This window comes from Protopterus annectens, chromosome 2.part1 (assembly GCF_019279795.1).
Source record: "Protopterus annectens isolate FY-2018-M chromosome 2.part1, PAN1.0, whole genome shotgun sequence".
In the NCBI taxonomy this organism is placed as follows: domain Eukaryota; kingdom Metazoa; phylum Chordata; order Ceratodontiformes; family Protopteridae; genus Protopterus; species Protopterus annectens.
This window is the reverse complement of record NC_056729.1, coordinates 1,575,290,148-1,575,312,348: the sequence shown is the minus strand read 5'-3', so window position 1 is coordinate 1,575,312,348 and position 22,201 is coordinate 1,575,290,148. Positions and strand designations below refer to the sequence as shown.

Here is a 22,201-nt window from a genome sequence, read left to right as displayed (position 1 = left end):
TCTGAGAAAGTTTTGATTACTTGCAGTTGTGCTTTCAGGTCGTCATCTGACAAACTATACAGTTTTAAATGATTCATGAAAAGAAGATGAGAAGTCTTTACACTTTGTTTTCTGTGAGTCAGTTTGTAACCGTGACCTAATCTAAGTCTGAGCAGCTCAGTGACGCAGCGGATAACATTGTCTCCACACAGCAAGAGATTCTCTGGTTCAATTCTTGGCTAGGGTCCTTCTATATGGAGTTTGCATGTCCTCCCCTGTGTTCGCTTGGGTTTCCTCCGGGTGCTCTGGTTTGCTTCCACATTCCAAAGACATGCAGTAGGTGGATTGGACACTCTAAATTGGCCGTAAGTGTGAATGTGCATGTGAGTGTGTGGTGTGGATGAATTGCCGTGGCAGGTATAGCTACCCAGCTGTATAAACCTTGGCTCTAGATGATTGTGACACCCTGACCTCATGTGCTGAAATGGGAAAAAGGGGTTGTAGATGAATGGATGGACCTAATCTATTAAGTAGACAGCTTAATGGGTTAAGGGCAAGACAAAGGAGCAGTGGTGACAGAGTCACCCTGAAATATCCCCTTTTTGATTTTTATCCCTGGGATAATCATTGGTCACTTATCATGGCTTAGTTGCAGAGTGTTTTGCCACTGTTTCATAGTCACAGTGATGTAATTGATCAATGTCGGGTGTATCTCACAAATTTGTAAGCACTGCTTTTATCCATAAATGTGGGATGCTGTCAAATGCTTTTTTGTAATCTACCTATTATGATTTTAACAAGAAATGATCCTTTGTTCCATACAACTTTTCTTTTGTTACCCTTCTGTTCTGTTACTATGATTGAGTTTTCTTCTAAGTGACTATAAATTCTGTCGGCATCAAATCCAGTGCATAGTTTATACACTGTTGGAAGGCAAATTATTGGTCTATAGTTTTTAGGATAGTTTGCAGGTTCGCTCTTAAGGAGGAGTATTGTTTTTCCTGTTGTTAACCAGGTGGATGTCTGTTCCGGCTGCACATATTCTTAGTTCTTACTCACCGCTAAATCTTCATGTAAAGATGTTAATACTTTTAGCCAGAAGTTAGGTACTGCATCTGGGCTTGGGGTTTTCCAGTTAGGAGTTTTTCTTAATTTTGTTTCAGTGACTCTGGTTGTTACTTCATCCTATTTAATATTCTGTACTTTTGAACTCCTTACTGTTTCTTTTACTTACTTATTTATTTTTTTTTGGTATTTCTATTCCTTTTGCTTTGTTTCCCAGTTCTCTATAAAACATTCTTGGATCATCACTGAATTGCTTATTTTGTACTTTTTGTTTATATTTATCTGCACATCTTCTAAGTTTTATGCCTTTGTTGGTATTTTTAGTTTATTATTTGCAGTAGTGTACGATATATATCCTGGTCTGTTCGGATACTGTGTGTTGCTTTTATCACATGTATCTTTCAAGTATTTTTGTTGATCTGTTCCCTCTTCTATGCTCTTTTAACAGTGACACTTCTTGTTTTAATTGCTTTATAGTTTTCTATATTCAATATTCAAGATGGCATTTGATTTCTTCTCTTCCTTTTCTTTATTGCCCGGTGTTTTTGTGGTTAGACTTCCTCTGTTATTAATTTAGCTGCACAATAATATATCCTAATTGTTTCTGTTGTATCACATGAAGTTCTGTTAATAGTCTTGATTACTGTGTTCATTTGTTTCATCAGACATCTAACATTTTGGGTCTTATGGACTTTCTGTAATCTTATTTTTTTCATCAATCTTAATATGTCTGTCCATCTCTATAAAATCAAGCAACTCTTTCCTTAGATCATTTTGTTCTGAATTGAGCGCATATTCTTTGTTCTCTCCATTTCCTGTGGCATCCTACAGAAAGTTCCATTAACATTTTCTTGTGATATGTTCTCTTCAGCTGCATCCTGCATCATCCATTGCCCTTTCATATGGGAATTCACTGGCCTTTCACTCCACAACACAGACTATGTCAGAGATGCCACTGCTTCCTGCTCCTTCTGTTGCTGGGCAACTCCATCTGAACTTTTGTGCTGACTTCCTACTAAAGCCTCTAGAGTATCTTCATATGGCAAGTGATCAGATGCTTTCTGTTCACCTGATTCTCATTAATTTGGGAACCATTGTTCCATCATACTGTGACGTTTTAATCCATTGCTTCATTTTCTATTTCTTTAACCTCTCCATTGCTAATCCTCTTTTCTACTTCCCCCTTTGGATTCTTATTTTTTGTATTGTAAAAATTTCCACGTCTGGATGTCTTTGCCTGTATTTCTCTTCAAATATGTTTGGTACTACTTTTTTTCTGTTGATTAATTTTGCTTTCTCTTGTGCATTAATATACTGCACCATATTAAACCTCTTTCTTTCCCATGATCATATTTCTTCTTCAGCAGTCTCATGCTCCACCTGTTTTTCCTTAATTGGGGACTCGTTGTTCCATCATGCTGTGACATAACCTCTGTTAGACTTTTTACATTAAATCCTTCACTTTGCAGGGTTTTCATAGCTTCAGATTCTATCTGTTTAATATCACTTTACTAATCTTCTGTTCTATGTTCCCCTTTTGTGATCTTATTTTTTGTATTGTGAAATTTTCCATACCTGGGTGCCTTTACCTGTATTTCTCTTCAAATATCTTGCTGCAATTTTGTATTGATTAGCCTGTTTTCTCATTTGTATAAATATATCCCACGGTGGTACGGCGGTAGCGTTGTTACCTCACAGCAAGAGGTTCTCCCATTCGATTTTCGGTTTGGCTTGGGAGTGCCTTCTGTCTGGAGTCTGCATGTCCCCACCCGCAGTTGGGTAGCGTTCTAAAGACATGCGTGCATAAATGGGCGTGCCTTAGTTGAAGGTTGGGCGTCAAGCTGGCACCTCGGGGTTTCGTAAAAATCTACTGCCAATCATTAGCGGACCGGAGTTCCGCTGTGGCGACCCCTTACTGGTAAATAGCCGAAAAACAAACAACAACATCAAATCTCTTTTTTCTATGTCCATGTTTCTTATTTACACCTTTCAAAAATCTGTAGGTTCTGTTCTTCATATTTTCGCAGTTCCTCATTTGCTTCTTTTTCCAAAGACTCCAAAGTTTCTTAGTCTGTATAATGTTTTTCATGGACCTGTTGTATGAATGAACAAAAATTTGCATTTGAAGCATTTGGCATTTTTTCTTATGCAAATATTTTTCTTTCCACTAATTTCTCTCTTAATTTTTTTGAGTATCTTCTCTCTGGAAATTCTGGGTTTTTTGCATAATAGTAACAATCCATACATTTTTTCTTATCCTCAGTAGTATATTCTATCATCTTTATGGCTGCTTTTTGGCCTGTCAGTTTTTGGTCTTGTAAATGTATAATTGATCAGAAAATATAGGTCTGTTAAGGCAGTATATGTAAGGCATAAGTGGGCTCTTAGCAGCCTGTATAATACAGGGAAGAGGGACAAGGCTTTGAGGTGGTCTGCATAGTTTTTATTACTTAAGTCGATTTTTTCATGAGAAAGTGTTGAGGTCTATCCAGTTGTGACAAGTGTTTGAAGATGTACATACCAAAAGGGGCATTATGCCCAGCAATTGGCTTGATGAGAGGTGAGTACAGTGACATTATTACATCCTTTGACCTGAACACCATACATTTAGATATAAGCCGTGCAATGAAAAGGGACTTCATTACATTAGTGGATACATGGTGATTAAAGGCCAGTTACTTGTCTACATAGTTTCTCTGATTCCACTCTACTGGATCAGCTTTCGGGGGGGGGGGGTGTAGGCAATGTGATGACTACAAAGGATTTCATGCTTGTGAAGAATACTATTGTACATTTCTTGGCAATTAAGTTTTACTCCATTGTTTGGACACCATCTATTTGTTTGGGAAGGTCCTTCTTGGAGGATCTTAGTATCCTTTGAGGAGATAATTATGTCACCAACTTTACAGTCATCTGCAAATTTGATCAACCATAGTCATTTAACATTTGCTTTGACCTCTAATGCCAAGTGAACTCTAGGATGTATCACTAGTGACAGTTTTTTTCCAGGATGTATAGCCACCCATTCTAATTTCCTGTGTTCTGTTTTTAGTAAAATTAGCTATCCAAGTCACATAGGACTTTGCATGTAACTGGAAGAGTTTATCTATAGTACATGTATGTGGGCTGGTCTCAGACTCTTTTGCAAGGTCAAAATATGTGATTATACTTATTTACCCTCATCCTTTGCTTCAGTTACCTCTTCAAATAAGTTAACTAAGTTAAGTGGGCAGGATCTGCTCTTGACAAATCCAAACTGGCTTGGGTTGAGAGTTTGTAAATTACCTACATCTTTATTTATTCATTCCATAATGATATTTTCCCTAGCTTTACAGATGAGGATGATCAAAGTTTTATAACTACCTGGGCTGTTGACACCCCAACTTTGTGCAAGGGATGAAGCCTGTTTGGCAGCTGATACTGAAAGGCTTATCTAGGGGGGGTTGACAAGTCTTATTTCAGGCCAGCCAGTAGGCAGCCTGGTATGTTAATAGGTCCCATAGAAGTAGTGGTCTTGGCCTTAGCTATTGCCTTGAGTACTTTGATCTTGGGAGATTTGAGGGGATGTAGATAAGGGTATGTGCTCTGGGAGTATAGTGTAGATAAGGGTATGTGCTCTGGGAGTATAGGATGAGAAGTTAGTGGGGTAAGATTCAAGCTAATTTTGTCAGTCAGCAAATTTGCTACGATTTCTATGTCTTGAGTATGAGATAGCATTTACTATTGTCATTGCTCAATGCTGGGAATTGTTTCTAAGGTTTCTATCATAAGTTAAAGAAGGCTATGTGGTTATCCTTCACCTGGGCGGCTATTTTTGCCTCATATCTGGCTTTGGTTAATTTAATCAGGGTCTGGAGTTCCCTGTTATGTTTGGAAGTCATTTTTGGTATCATGAGAGTTAAACCTATTTTTGTATGCAGTGAGTTTTTTTTTCTTTTATTGTAGTGTGTCTCTGCAGTGTTTGAAAAAAAAATGTTCAGGATTTACAGTTTTAGTACTGCAACTTCCCCATCAAAATATTTTTTTTGTGTCTGAAACAAAGTTTCTGTCACAAATCAGATTTTATGTCATAATTGGAGTTTTGCAAACTAAATTCTGTACTTTTCAATGCAAAAATGCAATACATTTTATGAATGTATGCTTTGCAAATTCTACAAAACATGCCAGTCCGTTTTCAGAGTGAATCTTCTATGTTTATTTGTGTTATGGCTCTCTTTTTTTACATTGATACTTTTTGGCCACTATGGCGGTTCATTGGCTATAAAAATCTGCCTCACAGCTCTATGACCTGCCACTCAGTCCTCATCGCAAGTCATTACCTGTGTGAAATTTGCATAGTTGTCTTGTTTGTCTGTTTGTGATCTCTGTAGGGTTTCTGGTTTCCTCCACCTACCAAAAACATATTAATTGATTTGATTCTCTACTACTTTAAACTGTCTATTTCTATAGCATTTACCTTGTGGTCCGAGCAATGGTTGAAGAGAGTCTATAATGACCAATTCACTTACCCAGTTAATATATGAATAAATTAAAATGAAATAAAAATGTACTTCCATTTCCCAGTTCTGAACAATTAGTTGCTTGCAAGTAGTTAGTTCTAAGCCTCGTATTTTGCTGTGCTGATTTTCATGCTCAGCTAATGCTCTGTTGTGCCTTAATTTCATCATCATTGTGTAACAAGCCTTCTAATCTTCATTTGTTTCAATTTCTGTTGCAGAACCACATACTGTAAATTTCAGCCAGTCAAGCCTGATCCACCTAGTTGGACCATCTGATTGTACTCTTCATGGCTTTGTCCACGGAGGTAAGCCACTGTAGGCTTTCTTACATTTTACTCTGTAATTTTTTTAAATTGTGTATTTTATATAGATTGACGTAAATTTGTTTACAAGAAAAAGATGCTGTGCGATAGAGCTAAGAAACACTCAGTATTTCAAAGCAGTTCATGTATCAGTGACTGGTAATGCAGGCTGAATATGCATTTAAGTGTGTGTGTGTGTGTGTGTGTGTGTGTGTGTGTGTATATATATAAAGTGATGGGTTGGGGTCCTGTTCAGGATTAATCTCTGCAGTACCTTATGCCTATTGAATTGTTGGGTAGACTGTAGCTTTGCCATGACCCCACACTGATTTAAGCAGGTAATTAAGCAATGAACGAACATGCTCAATGTACCTCTTTTTATTGCTTTATGACTTGTAGCTTTTTTATTTTTGTTTCTGACTTTGCTATCTCTTTCTGCTCTTCTAAAGCATATATTGGAGTGATGCAAGTACTAGAAGAAACATAAAGCAAGTGAAATGTGATAAAAGTCTAGGATGTTATTTTGATTAAAGAATTCTGGTGAGCTATGTTGTGATATATCACTTTACTTTGCAGATAACTTCTACAGCATTGTGTCATTAATAAATCAATGGATTTATGGTTTGGATGTATTGTTTTTAGCCCTGTAAGTTTATAAAACCCACACTCATGCGGTGGATAATGGTGATACTTGAAGGATGATGGTTTGGAGAATGGCTAGATATTATTACCAGAGTAGAGAATTGCTTTTTAGACTTTTGTGGTAGCCACAACATGTCTATAACCAACAGCATATTCAAACTTAGTGTACTGATTTACCTTACCATCTTGGACCAAAGGGTGATGATTGATCGATATTGTAGTCCTGATGTAACATCTCAGGCCCTATTTTAGTAGCTGTTGGATCGAGAGAAGTGCTTAGTCATCACAGTCTACCAGTTGTTGGTAATTTGGTGAGAGGTCCAGGCAGTGGCTGAAGACAGACATGGGTAACCCAATCTTGCAAGGATGTCCAGGGACCCTCCTACCTGGTGCTTCAGCTGTGAGATGTGTACAAATCTGACCTCTAGTCTGTGTATCAGAGAAAGTTGAAGAGAAAGAATCCAAATTACCTCTGCTCAAGACCTAGGTAAATGAGGTGCTCGTAAGATGTTGCCAAAAGGTATACAGTTCCAACAACATGGCAACATGTGGCTGCCTGTGGGTAAATTTAGACAGTTCATTCCTGCTTTTACTGCTCCATGCCTTCCACATTGTTATTAAATACGTATCTTCTCTTTTTCTTGACCTCTCAAAGGCATTCAACACTATTTCCCATTCCCTCCTCCTGTCCCAGCTCTCACACTTGCATCTATCTCCCTCAACCCTAGACTGGTTCTCCAGCTACCTTTCCACGCGCCAGCAGGCTGTACAATTGAAAGAGTCAACCTCCCCTTTCTTACCTACACCCACAGGAGTTCCCCAAGGATCAGTACTTGGCCCTCTGCTCTTCAACTTATTCATTAACAACTTTCACCTCTCCATCCCTGAAGCCTCAGTCATCCAATACGCAGATGACTCCACTATCATCTGCTCAACCTCCTGCCCCTCCAAACTTCTACTTAATACCCAAACAGCCTTCTCCAAAATTGAATCATGGATGCAGTCGCATCACTTGGCCCTAAATGCCAACAAAACAAAGCTAATGATATTTACTCCCACTAAAACTTCCCAGTTCCATAAAGTCTAATTTTCCATCAAAAGCCACAATAACACCCCTCTTGAAATCGTTCCTAGTACCAAACTACTTGGCATTACCATCGATGAAAACCTAAAATTCGTCTTCCACATCCTCTCGGCAATCAAAAAAACCCACCAGAAAATCGGCCTCCTCTACAGACACAACTAGTACCTTACTCCATCTTCCCATCATACCCTTGCATCTACCTTCCTTCTCCCCTCTCTCTTGTACGGTGCTCTCCTATTCTCCAACCTACAACTCGGACTCCGTGCTAATCTTGAGGCCTGTTAGAACAAAATCTGCAAATTTGCAACCAATTCTAAGAACTCTTCCCAGCACTGTCGCTCTCTACACACCCTAAACTGGCTAGAACTCCACAACCACCTAAAGTACCTACAACTTACAACAGCCCACAAACTCATCTTTAAACCAGCAGAATGCCCCTCTCTTGCTAAATCTCTAACACCCTACACACCTACCCGTACCCTGAGATCCACAGGCCAAAACCTCCTACATGTACACAAACCCATCCACCCAACTGGTAAACTACTACTATCCCACACTATAGCCAAACTATGGAACAATCTCCCCACACCACTACGTAATATACCTAACCACAACAATTTCAAATCCATGCTTCTCTCCCATCTCTCCTCCAAATGGGAATGTCCTTCACATGCTCCCATGTAAAACTCCCACACTACTAACTCCACACCTAAATCATCATTTCTTTGCCTACTTTAACTTAATTCAGAGATCTTGCTCAGAACACCTTTTCATAAATCTTTTGCATGCATGCCTCTGGCCTACCTTACTCATATTCTCAAACTTTCATTGTTTGTTTTTCTTATCCATTGTACCCATAATATTGTTTTCCTCTGTAATATTGTTAATTTGTCTCTATTGGTATGTATTTGTATGTCTGTTTGGGGCTTTTCCCCTCGGGTCTCCACTGAAAAAGGGCAATTCTTACCCAGCTGGACCAACCAAATGCAAATAATAATAAATAATAATAATTGTGATATGTTCTTTCAACTGATGTTATCTTTGTTACAGTTAGATTTGTTTTAAGTTACCTTATATTTCATTATTTGTTATGGCAGGTTTTACTTTGATATCCCTTATTGGTTATTTCCCCTTTGTAACTTTGTAGCAACTTACTCTGAATGAGAGGTTCATAATTTGCACTCTGAATCAAGTAGCCTTTGGGACAGATTATCTGCTGTTGGCTGTGATTTTTTTTCTTAAATTATCCTAGTAATAATTTTGGGATTTACATCAATTGCTGTAAAATAGAATTTTCAACACCTTCATGCAGGTTTGAATGTTGACTGTGTTTTAAAAGCATTTATTAAGTTATGAAGACATAGGCACGCATCTATTAATAGAAATGAAAACAACCCATATTAACATTTTCCATTTACACAGATTCTACATTACATGCACATTTACATTCTTTTTAACAATTGCCATTCATTCTAACATTACATAAATTGTTTAATTACTGGTCTTCTAGTAAACCTCATTCCTTCTTCTGATCATTTTCTTGCATGTATTGTTCCCACAAATTCTATTTATTTGAGTGTAATTGTGCTCTTTCCCTTTTCTAAAGATCCCACCTCCAATTCTTTTATTTCTTTTACAGTATTCAGTACTTCAGTTATGGAATTATAATTGGTTTAGATTTTGATGTCCATTGTCTAGTAATTTTTTTTTTTTTTTGGCCATAAGTAGCATTAAATTTAGGTCTATGTCTGGGCAATGCAGATCTTGTGTCCCAGCCAAAAAGAATAATTTCCTTACTTAAAATAATTTGCTCCCCAATATTTGTGACAGAATACTCTGTAGAGACTTTTTAAAATCTGCCAGCTAATTACACTCCCAAAATGTAACATGTTTAGTTACCTATCTGTTTCCCTCCATACCTCCATCAATTGCTGTCAACCTCCATCAATTGCTATCAACCTGAGGAAAATTTCTCTGAAGTATGTTTGGAGTATAAACATTGCTATGCAAACATTTCCAAGCAAACATCCTAAACCTTCTGGACTTTGTTGAATACTTGGGAGCCATACAGATGTGCTTCCATTGTTACTTTGTAAATTGCCTTTCCAGTCTTTTCTAACCTCCTTGGATTGGTTCTTGTCATGAATATTTTATTTGCCCTACCAAGTATCCCTTCTTTAACAGCAACTTCTATTTTAGACTTGACTAAAATTCTACCAATCCTGGTCTTTCACTCACCACCCCTATCCCCTTCTGTTTGTCTGTATGCTGATATCAGTCCATGGTGGGGAGGGTTATCATTTACCTGCAGTCCAAACGCCTGTTTGGCTTCATTTCACTCTATTACCTTTCCCTGCCTAGATATTTTCCCAGTACCTTGGTTTCTTTGCCATTTTCCTCCAGTAAATTCCAACCCCCTCATGCCTATGTTCTATATCCCACTTTGCAACCTTTCTTTGAGTACCCTATACTCTTTTTGTCTTTTCTTCTGGATTTAAATGCATTTTGTGACTCACTTTGTGTGTCTGATGATGGCATTTCTTTCAAAGGCCGATGATGGCAAATTAAATGGAGTTCTGTGTTGACTTCGAGCTGTCCAAGTTGCATTTTGCCTCAAAGTTTGGCTCATTTGGGCATGCACTGTAGTTTATCATCTCAGAGGGCACTGGGCTGCATAATGTATTGCAATATGATGTTCTGTTTGGTACTGTTCGAATTACAGTGTGTGGAATTTTGTTCAGGCTTTTTAACACATGATGCCTATAAGTTTATTCTCTTTGTTAAATTCACTTGATTGTCTGCAAGACTGTGATTTAATGAAATAATTAAAGCAGGATTCATTTTGTTAGCATCTTTTTTACCGATTCAGTTAATGTTTATGATTTTTATGTTTGGAATGTGGATTGCTTTACATATGATTAAATAATGTTGGTATTTATCTAGTTTTACTCTTTATAGATGTAAAGTACTTAGGTGTAAGCACTTAAATCACGGTTGATTGATTAGCGTTCACTGGTTGTCACAAAGGTAACCTAGGATCCACTGATGGGTAGTAGTGGTGATGGAAGCCATCAAGTAAAATAAAGAGGCCTTTCATACAATGCTGCTAAGAAAGTATATCTGGATTTCATTGATCTGCAACAACAGGACATGAAAGCAACAACTGCAGTAGTCACCACTGTGCAGTCCAGGTGTGGGAGGAGCTTGGGGTTGTGAGTTGCTGGTAGCCTCAAAGAGGTTCTAGCAAAACATCAAGAAACATAGGAGGCAGGTGTCAGATATTCTTCATTCTTTTCTTAGCATAGGTAGAGAAACACTGACCTTATGTAACAGTGTTAATAGATGAAAGAAGCAGTTTGAGGAACTCCTGACTCTAATGAACATATCTGCTCTGAGTAGGCAGCATCTCAAGCAAATGGTAGGATTTGATCCATTTTTGCTGGAATGGAGGGTGTTACTGCATAGATTAAACAGTTCCATTATGGTGTGCCATGAGAATGGGTGCTATCCATCCATAAATGCTAAGTTAGTGCTGGACATTGATGAGGTTTTGTGACTAACTAGCCTTTTCAGTGCTGTATAGAAGATGGGGATAATACTTCTAGACTGGTAAACTGCTACTTGTCCCTATTTTCAAAACAGAGGCAGGAGGATGAATTCCATTTCTAGAAGGCTCATGCTTTTTGGTCATGCCTAGAAATCGTGTGCAAGGGTGTTTGAAAGGAAAAAGTTAAATATGTGATTCTGGAGGAGTAAGTTGGGTTTTTTCTTGGTTATTTGATAGTTGATCAGCCCTCCACAAGCTGTTGGATGGATCGTGGATGTGGAGAAGGTAAACGGCTGCATACCACAAAAGGCCTTCTAGGAGTTTGCTGCATCTGGATGAAGTCTTAGGCCCATTACTGAGTGTCATTTGGTCCCTGTATTCGAGGACAGAAAGTATTATTTCCATGCATGGCTTTCAGTTGGACTTGTTCAAGGTGATTGTGAGTGTGTCTTGTCTTCCCTTCTGTTCATTATTTTCAAGAATAGGCTGTCAGGATGCACTCAGGCTCTGGAGAGTGTCTATTTTGTGCATGTGAGGACAACAGCAGTAGTGTTTGTAAATGATGTTGTCTTATCTCAAGTGACTATAACTCAAGATTGCAGTGGAGCAGTTTGCTGCTGACTGTGAAGCACTTGGGATGAAAATCAATACCTTCAAATCAAAGGTCATTATTTTCACCACAACGGTCATCACTGGATTTTGCAGTTTAGAGGGTAGACATCTACAGCAAGTGGAGGAGTATAAGAATCTTGGTGTCTTGTTCATTTGCAAAACTGGAGGTGACTCAGGGGTCTGATCTGTGGATTGTACAGTGGTAACATTACTGCAACTCTTACACCACACTACACTTATAAAGGAAACAGTGATTCATAGGATCCATCTCTCCATTTACCAGTCACTGTGTATCTCCATTTTCAGTTCTGATGGCAAAAATATAATATCAATGATACATATTGCAGTTTGTTTCTTTTGATCATGAAATGCAAGTTTTGTGTTGAGTGAATCACACTAGTTAAGCATTTCAAAAGCTACCTCTTAGAGTTTTTATCTAAACAGCACAGCAAGGAGAAGACTTCATCTCTGTAGCTCAGCAATTTGGTGCTGAGGATTAACTCTGTGAGATAAGATGCTTGTTATGTTGTAGTGCAGGGTTTGATTCCATCATCCCCAAGCTTAATGCAAATATTTCATTGTCCATAGGTGTGCATTTTCGTCACTACTGAAAAGAGATTTGTGCTTAGTGCATTTACCTAGTTAACAAATGAATGAAAAAAAGAGATATACGTCACCCCCCCCCCCCCAAAGACCTCTACATGCATCCGTTGTTCTTCCTGTATGAACTAGTTGGAAATATGTTAGTCATCTATTCCTTTTTTTGTCGTATGTTTTCCATAATTTATTTCTGGGTCTTGTCTAAAATTATTAACATTGTAGTTGTCTGTTCAATGTCAGGTTTTGGATTTTTGTTCAGTTTTGTCCAGTAACTAACACTGTAGTATTGCACCATCTAAAAATTCATGAGTATCAAACAATTTAAAAAAGTATGTCTCTTTTGATCCTGAAGTGCAAGCTTTGTGGTGAGTGAATCACATTAGTTAAGCATTTTAAAAAGCTACCTCTTAAAAGAGTTTTTATCTAAACAGCGCACCAAGTAGAGGAGTTCATCTTTCTAGAACAGCAGTTTGGTACTGAGGATTAAGCCTGTGAGACGACTGTTATGCTGTTGTCCAGGGTTTGATTCCTTCATTGTCAAGTGTAATGCAAACAATACCATTGTTAATGGGTGTGTATTTTCCTCACTACTAAAACAGATTTGTGCTTAGTGTGTTTACCTAGTTAACAAATTAGTCAAATAAAACGAAGGAGTAGGCATCATGCCCCTCAAGATGTATACATGTATCATTTGCTGTTCCTGTATAAACTAGTTTGGATATGTGTCAAGTCTATTTCTGTTTGCTTTCTTTTTTTGTTTTATGTTTTACATAATTTTAGGACTTGTCAAACATTACTCACATTGTGATCGTTTGTTCATTGTCATGTTTTGCTTTTTCTTCACTAGTATCCAATAACTCACACTGAGAATATGCTTAAACATAAAAAGATTTCAAAAAATATGTCTCTTTTTAGCCATAAATGTACCCTTTTGCATGAGTGAAACACTTTAGTTAAGCAGTGTTAATAAATACAATAGAGGGTATCACATATTAGCACCAGGAGTAAATTAAGTAAATCACACAAAGGATGGCGGTGGTGGTGCTGCGGTAGCATTGTTGCCTCACAGTAAGACGCTGTCCAGTTTGATTCTCAGCTAGAGCGTCTTCTGCGTGGAGACATGCGTGAATGGGCGTACCTTCGTTGAAGGTTGTGCGTCAGGCCTGGCAAGCCGGTACGTAAAAATCAACTGCCAATCATTAGCAGACCGGAGTTCCGCTGTGGCGACCCCTAACCGGAAAAAGCCGAAAGACACAAACAAAGACAAAGGACGGTACATATGCACACAGAATGTGTAACACTTTTTCCATCATTACTTCAAATACCAAAAAAATCAACCTATTACTGTGTTCCTCCACAATGTAGTGTTAGAGCACCGCACTGCAGAGAACAAGTATGTGAGTCTGAGGCCTGAAGACCAAAATTATTCTTTTTTAAAAAAAAAATAAACTGTGCTATGTTTATAACACTTATTTCAGGAATTTGTGACTCTTTGTTTTCTTTCATATGAGAAATTTTAATTCCGTTGGATTTTCACTTTAATTTTAATTAAAAATGTCTAAAACTCGACTGAAATAACTCTTTAGTTGAATGTTTAAGGAAGTGAGGGATAAATTTCTGAATTTCAAAAACCAAATGGAGCCCTTCCTTTTCAAATGTTTATTATCTCTTGTAAAATGACCACAGACTAGACTCAATGAAGCCTACACAAAGTGTACACTGTTCTGAGTGAACTAACACAGACAATAACCCACACCCTCTTCCTCCTAATTTTAGTTTTCCTACTGATATTCTTGCAACTTTAAATATTGACAGGGATTCATAAAGGTTACCACAAAGTATAGACTGCATGTGCACTTAGTGTAAATCTTTCTGAGTGACTAGAAAGGATAAAAAATGTGATAAGAATTTTATCGAATACATATTGTATACACTTAGTGTAGGCTTTATTGAATCTGGCCCCACACCTTTGACTACATATTAGCGTGTTACTAAGTATTTCTGTAAGAGTCAACTTTATTTCTATAACTTTGGTAAGAGAAATTTTTACCATTTTATATTTCACTTTAATAGTTATGTTCTTTTTAATTAGGTGCTTGCAAAGCTACAGTACAATAATGTTTGTGAAGCTGCAAGGTCACATGGGAGGCACACTTGGACTTCTGTTTGAATAATAACAGGAAAATTACAGAGGGTACAGAAAACAGTATTTGCCCCTCTTAAAGCAGCAGCTTATAGACAGCAAGAAAAGGTGGAGTGGGGAAGGAATTAGTCAGGTGAGTAGGAAGGTCTAAATAGTCACAGACCAGCAGGAAAAGTAAAGGAAAACAAAATAATCTCCCAGCAGACCTTTTCTCCTGAGTGTAGTGATGGTCTAGCTGGTAAAACCCTTTTTCGGTGCTGGGCAGATTTCATCAGTGCTTGAAGAAATTTACAAAAATTAATGTGCTCTGTCTGCCAGTGCTAAATTCTTAAACGTTACAACCCATCCAGAATGATGGAAAAGTTAATGTTGCCATAGTGATCCTACATGTGTCAATTTCAAGAATTTTTTTTTTTTGTTCTGGAAGCTGTTGACATTGGTGACTTTACAGGGACTGTAGAGTCAGGCGTGAATGCCGAGAAACTGTCTGGCAAATCAGACCAATGTTGACAAACATCAGGGACTAAATGACAGTATCAATTTTATTTTTATTTATTTTGTTTATTTTATTTTACATTTGATAACCGGGAAAGTCTGACCGGACACAGGTCCATTTTCAGCGGAGGCCCGGGGAGAAAAGCTCCAAATACAGTACAGTACAATACAAGAGGATTTGAGCTTACATCTAAGAATGCATTTCAGCATGCAATATGCAGATATTAACTTGTTGAAAGTAATATATACAGAACATTACAAGACTACATTTCAGCATGTAATAGAATTTAACCATTTCTTGTTGTAAGGATTATATGCAGTACATTATAAGATTAGAAGTAGTACAATAATTGAGAAAAAGTGCAAAGGTTTTGAAAGGAGTTCATTCTTAAAAGCCCTTATGTTTGGGGTAGAACGGGTATACCTGGGTAACTAGTGGAAGAAACAGGTGATCCTTAGCAGAAGAATTCATGCAACAGTGCAGTGGTGTGGTTAACCTGGGGAGACACAAGAGCAAAGCCAGTTGTTTGAATAGTGGGTTTTGAGGAGATTTTTAAATTGGAAGGCAGAGGTTGTAGATGTTATGTGATTTGGGAGTTGGTTCCAGATTCTGGCTATAGTGCAGGCAAAAAGGGATTTACCGGCATCATTTTTATGTTTGATGACATTTATAAGGTTTTGGTTACTAGATCTTAAGGTTCCGGTGGTTGTGTAGGGCTGAATTAGATACTGTAGTGCTGGAGTTCTGTCAGGAAAGTAGTATAGTTTGTGTGATGTTCAGAGGTGATTAAGTAGCAGTAGTTGGGGCAGCTCAAGCCAGTTGAGCTTCTTCAGGGTAAAACAGTGATGGGATCTATGAGAGGCCTCAGATGCGAACTTGGCAAACTTGTTGTAACAAGATTCCGTGTTGTTAAGTTCAGTGTGGCGAAGATTTGACAGTATAGGGGAGGCATAAAGGAGGATGGATAAGAGATGAGTTCCTGCAGTTGTGGATTTGGTATTCTTGGTCATGAACTGTTTGCTTCTATGAAGGAGACCCAGCTTTTTGTATAGTTTCTTTGTTTGGGCTATGTGAATATCAAATCTGAGGTTGTTAACGATTGCTACCCCTAGCAGTTTGGTGTGGGTTGTTGGGGTGATTTTGATGTTATCTTTGGAGATTATGGTGAAATCACTGCTTAGATGAGGAGGTCTACCAGGGCCGAATACAATTAGGTTGGTTTTTTGGGGATTAAGAAGAAGTTTGATGTTGGTGAACCATGCGTCAGCTAAAGCAAAGTTCTTTTGAGTTATGGTTTGTAGTTCGTTTATGGTAGGGGCGGCACATATAATGCTGGTGTCGTCTGCGTATTGCACTTCTGTGGCAGAGAGTGAGGATGCAGCTGTCTGGTTTGTAAATAGGGAGAACAGCAAAGGACCAAGAATGGATCCTTGAGGGACACCTATGGATACTGGTAATAGGGAGGACAATTGGTACTGCCATAGCACTGCTTGCTGACGGCCTCATAGGTAGTTACTAAATCATGATATAGTGGAAGAGTTTATGTTAAGGGTAGATAGAGTTTCGAGAAGCATGCTATGGTTTGCTATGCCGAAGGCTTTAGATAAGTCTAGGAATATGGAGGATACGAATAGTCTCTTGTTTCTATGGTGATTGACTATGTTGGTAAATGAGAGTAGTGCTGTGGTGGTGCTATGGGAAGGTCTAAAGCCGTACTGAGAATTAGATAGGTTATTTTTCAGGAGGTACTGCATTAGTTGAGAGTGAACTATTCTCTCTCATATTTTTGATAAAGGTGATAAAATTGCGATTGGGCGGTAGTTGGTGAGCTCTAGGGATTTACCTCCTTTGTGGAGTTGAATAATATGTGATATTTTCCACAAGGTTGATACTGTGCATTCAGATATTGACCTATTTATGAGAATGGATATGGGATAGGCTACGGCCTCAGCTGTTATCTCAAGGAAGTCATCTGGAAGTTTGTCTGGTGCCAGTGTGGTTGGTTTAAGTTTTTTCAGGAGTTTAGTAATAGTTTTAGTAGACACTGCGTGCAGGGAAAAGCTATAGGAATTGTTTTGTTCATTGAGGTGGGTATGGGTGAGTTTTGGTATGGGGTTGGTAGTACAATTGTGGGTGTTGGCTAGGGCTTGGATTGTTTCAGTAAAGAATTTGTTGAATTGTGTGAGGGTGTTATCATGGTTATTTGGTAATACAGGGGTAGGGGTGGTAGATTTTCCAGGGTGCAGTAAACTATTTATTGTGACCCAGAATTTTTGAGGGTTATGAGCAAATTTTTCTTGCATGGTTTTATAGTAATTAGCTTTATCTAGTTTAATCTGTTTTTTGGCTTTGTTGTGGAGTTCAAAATTATTTTGTTTCAAGGAAGTGGTTTTGTGTTTATGAAATTGTAACCAGGCTTTGTCCCCATCTTCCATTATAGTTTTTGTCTCTTTTGTTAGCCAAGGGGCGTAGTTAGTTTTGACTCGGAATGGTTCTGGATGGTGCATGCTCATTTAGGATTTTAAGGAAAGGTGAGTTAAAGTATTGCACGGCTTCATCTAGAGGTAGTTGAGTTAGGGGAGTTCAGTTACTGAATTTTATTGCATTGATTAGGTCATTAGCTTTGAAGTTGTTTTTGTTCCGTACTACCCTTAGAGTGGGATGGGTGGTTTGGTGGGATCTGTTCCTAATAAGGTAGGTTGCTTGATGGTCACTTAGACTGTCTGGGAGACAGCCTGATTGTTGTATGAGAGTGGGGTCTGATAGCAATATCCAGTCTAAGATGGACTGTAATTTGAATGTCTTCTCAATTCTAGTGGGGGTAGATATAATTTGGGTAAACCCATGTGGGTTGATGTGAGTAGAGGGGTTGTGACTGGAGCAGTCAGCCCAGTCAATATGAGTCTCCTAGTAGTATGGTTTCCTGTGGAAGGGAGGTAGACATCCAGTATAGCAGCCTTTCCAGTGTAGTAATGTTATTGCCTGGTGGGATATAGCCACCTGCAATAACTATATCTTTTCTGGAGTTTAGTTTAGCAAATATTAGTTCTATATCTTTGATTTCTTGGGAATTGCACTAAAATTGTTCTATGGTGAGATGATTTTGGAAAACGTATGGCTACGCCTCCTCCTTTTTTTGCTGCTCTGTCATTACGTATAATATTATATCCAGGTGGAGTAATCTCATTATTCTGATGTTCTGGCTTAAGACAAATTTCAACTAACACAGCTATCTCCGGTTTGTATAAGGCTAGCAGGGCATGAAGGGCCTGAATTTTGTTAAGAATACCTCTTGCATTTATGTTTAAACGGAAGAGAGAAGAGGTAGGTCTCAGGTATAGAGCATTTGTCTGATTTAAGTTAGTTATGCTTGATGAGTTGGGACCTGGATTAAGGTGTATGTCTCCAAAGCAGGAGAGTTTTTGGAGTAGGTGTAGGCAGAGTTTATTAAGTTTGTATAGTATTCTGGTTTGTTTTTGGGAAGAGTGAGGGTTAGTTTTATTTGTTGGTTTATTATAAAAGTATGAAAGAGGTTGAGAGGAGGTGAGGTTGGATGGTGATATAGGGAAATTTCTTCATTTTATAGAATTGGCTGTGGATTCTGTTTGCCATTGTGTTGCGGTGCTGATATAAAGTTTAGTGTGGTAGGAGGAGAGGATGGAGAGCAGGAGTAGAGATAAGGTAGTTAGTAAGTATAATACTAGATGTTATGTAGTCCTATCTCTCCGTAATTCTTGCTGGATGCGTTTGGAGCCGATATTCGGCTCCGACTCGGCCGATACTAAAGCTCGAGAGCTTTTACTGGCTCATGGCTAGCCCCTATCCCATGGTGCCTCACAGCAATTCCCCAGATCTCGTTTGCCGGGAAAGCTTCAAGGTTGTGTCTTACTGGCTCATTGGTCAAGTAAAACGAGTTTTTACTACATTTAGTTCTTTTCTACCCTTTTTCTATAGATAGTTTCTTATCTCTTGTGTGACTTGTTTTTGAAAGTTTTTCAGCCCCTATTCCCCTTAGGACTGTACGGCCCGTTTAAGTTAGAGGGCCATAGTGCCCATTTAAGTTAGAGGGCCTTTCCTCCCCTGTGTGTGTTTGACTGTTAAAAAAAAACTTCTTCTCTTCACACCTTTATTGTTGTTAATTCTTTTACTGTTATTATCTTTTTTCTTAGTGTCTGAGAATGTCTAAGGATGATAATAAGGATCATCACCCTTCGGGGTTCAAAAAATTTGATAGATGTGCGCAGAAAATGTCTGTTACAGACAGCCACACCAGTTGTGTATATTGCCTTGGTGAAACCCATTTACAGGAACCCTGCACCTTCTGTCATGCTTTTAGCACAAGAGTTTTGAATGAAAGGAAGAGAAAACTCATTGACAAGGGGTCTCATGACCAGTTCCTTCCAGGAACAGCTGGAACTTGGTCAGGCAGCTCCAAAATCCTCAGAGAAAATCATCGGCTCAGGCTTCAGAGCCAACCAAAAAGATAAAAGCATCAGAACCAAGAAGTTCAGATTCCGACTCTGCTTCATCTTCGGTGCCATCGATGTCATCGGTTCCGAGACAGTCTTCGGTACCGAAAATTTTGTCCAACATCGAGGCTGTATCTCCTACATTGAGATCTCCTATTTTGGATAGAAGGAGGTCTCCTCCTGTCTCCACCAGATCCTCCAGGACCCTATCAGATGAGGACATCGACAGGGTGGTGAAAAGGCTGCTTTCGGATCCAGCTCTGGCTAGAAAATTGGCCCCTCCAGACCCAAAGGTCTCTGAGCCCGATCCCCTTACCTACCACTGTTCCTCTTCTGACTGCTTCGCTCTTGGAGCCTATTACGTCAGGTTCTTCAGTCTTCGACCCTTCGGCTCCAGGGATTCAACCTGTTTCCTCGGAGCCAATTACTCTATCCTCGATGGCTCAGTCTGGAGCCCAGGGTTCTGGGAGCCGACACTCTCATGTCGACTCCGAGGGGGACAGTCACCCTGAGATCCTGTCGGAACCAACCCTCCCTCTCGGAGCCTTGGCTCGACTCAGCTCGTCTCCCACTTCTGCTTCGGAGCCATTCCCTCTTGCTAGGAGTCGACCATCTGCACCCTTGGAGTGGAGGTCTTCTTCAGAGCGGGGGGGGGGGCTTTCAAAGCTATAGAGAAGGCGTTATCCTCTGCCAAAGCCATTCCTTTGGAACCTGTGTCCCACCAGCAGCAGGCAGCAACCTCTTTCCTCCTGCCACCCCCACACCATAGGGAACCAGAGGCCCAAGTATCCCCCATTGGAGGTGTCCCCTCTTCCGAGACCTCCCCAGATTATCCCACTGGAGAGCTCCCTCGGAAGAGGCAATTCAAGAGGAAACATGTCAGGCTGTTTTTTATAAGTATTTTGTTTAGATATAAGCTGATACAAAAGAATGGCAAAGTAAGAAATTTTGGATTTTTAAAAAAGTTTTTTATTGAAAGGGAACCACTCCCATGTTTTAATTAGGTAATTGTGATTAATTAACTACAATGTGTTAATGGCTGAAAGTTTAAAATGCTTGGTTAGATAAGATGACATTGTAATACAGTCTGAAGAAGCGATCTGGGTAGATCGTGAAAGCGCTTACTCTCTTTTTGTATAAATAAAAGGTAAATCTGTCGTGGAACTCTGCAACTTCTTTATTTTACTATTTTGGTACTTTTGTGTCGTTGTTAGAGTGAACTCAGTACTCTGTCCATTTTCCTTGTACATCTTAGAAATCCTCTGCCAAAGAGGTGGATGGTCTTTCCAAAACCCCTCCTCTGAGGAAACAGTGCCATTGGAGGCTTTTGGGTTCGGCCCATGTACATCCTGATTGTCTCCTGCTGCAGACCCTCTCATTGAGTTGGTGTCTTCGATGGCATGGAAGGAACTGGACACAGTAGAGCCCATCCCCAAGCACATGGACAAGATCTTGACTGCTCCCCAGGACAAGCTGTTTTGGATGTAGGGTATTTCAGTTGATGCAATGGTTTTGGTGGCAGCCACCAAAAAGGAGCTGGGCCAAGAGAGCTTCTCTGTCCATCTCCCTGTCAGGGAGTCTACAGTTGTGGATAGATTTGGTAAGAGTTTACACCTTAGGCACTTTCTCCTTGAGAATGCTAAACTGTCTGTCCCTGGTCAAGGAACTCTCTAGCTCTACCCTGGTGTCCATGTCTGCAGAGGATCAGAAGGCTTTCTCCTCCAGAATGGCTACCTTTCAATCCCTGTGTAATGCGTCCATGAGGCTGACATCCCATGCAGCAGAGGGAACCTCAAGGATGACCAGCTCTGGCATCTCCATAAGGCGTCATACCTGAATACAGCTGTGTGACTTTGCCGAACCTTTCAAGGCATCCTTTGTCAATGGGCCTATTGATGGATCAACTTTATTTGGGCCTACTGTTTGAGAGACACACTCCCACAGTGAGAAAGATGAGAAGTTCCTGTCTGCCGTCAGGGTCCATTTTTCTACACCACAAAGGTCCTTTTCCAGGAACCAGCAAGGGAGTAAAAAGATGTGGTTCAAAAAAATCTCAGGTTCATAGGTGTTTACTAGGCTGATGACCACAAGGGCCTTTGTAAGCTTAGCCATGCATCCCAAATCGCTGACAAGTTCTGATACCCTTGATAGGTGTAAGCATGAGCCTGGCAGATGAACCATTTACAGGTTACCTGTGTGCATTAGAGACATAGGTGCCAAACCAGGGATGAATTTCCTGTTTCCTATCCAATTGTCCAAGTTGCACTATTAGGTTAGGGAGGAACTCTGCTTCACATGGATGGGGAGCCTGTACCATAGACTGGGTAGTCCCTGTGATACATACCTATCTCTCCAGCAGGTCCTACTTATATCACAGGCAAGGTTTCATCGGATTATAGGAGGTTACTAGGCTATTGGCCATGAGACCCTTATAAACCTAGCCAAGAGTTTAGCCCTTGTTTAAACAAATCAGCACCCAATACCCCTGTCCAGCAGGGACATGGGTAGAATCTCAGGGGTATATTTTCAGTTTCCCATCCAGTTATCTAGGTTGCACTTAAAAAGGGGTAAAGATGATGTGGAAAGGGAGTCTGTTCCGTAGATGAGGGAGTCTCTGGGACACAAATCTGTCCCGCCAACAAGCCCTGTTGATGTCAGTCCAGGTTGAGGCCATGCTTGCGGGTTACTCGAGTGGAGCTTGACTTGCGGATATGTAACAGTCCCATCAAGGTGGGGTCCATGATCACCTTGTATGCCAGGCAG

General features: G+C 39.6%; 1 protein-coding gene across 3 annotated transcripts in view; it reads left to right on the top strand.

Moving 5' to 3' along the window:
- The window catches only part of ACOT7 (acyl-CoA thioesterase 7), a 2,743,423-nt gene that overhangs the window by 1,637,217 nt on the left and 1,084,005 nt on the right, over window positions 1-22,201 (top strand). For all 3 annotated transcript variants that reach the window (XM_044063020.1, XM_044063019.1, XM_044063021.1), the window contains one exon: window positions 5,762-5,848. In XM_044063020.1, coding sequence (XP_043918955.1) covers window positions 5,762-5,848 — 87 coding nt within the window. The remainder of the gene's footprint in view (window positions 1-5,761; window positions 5,849-22,201) is intronic.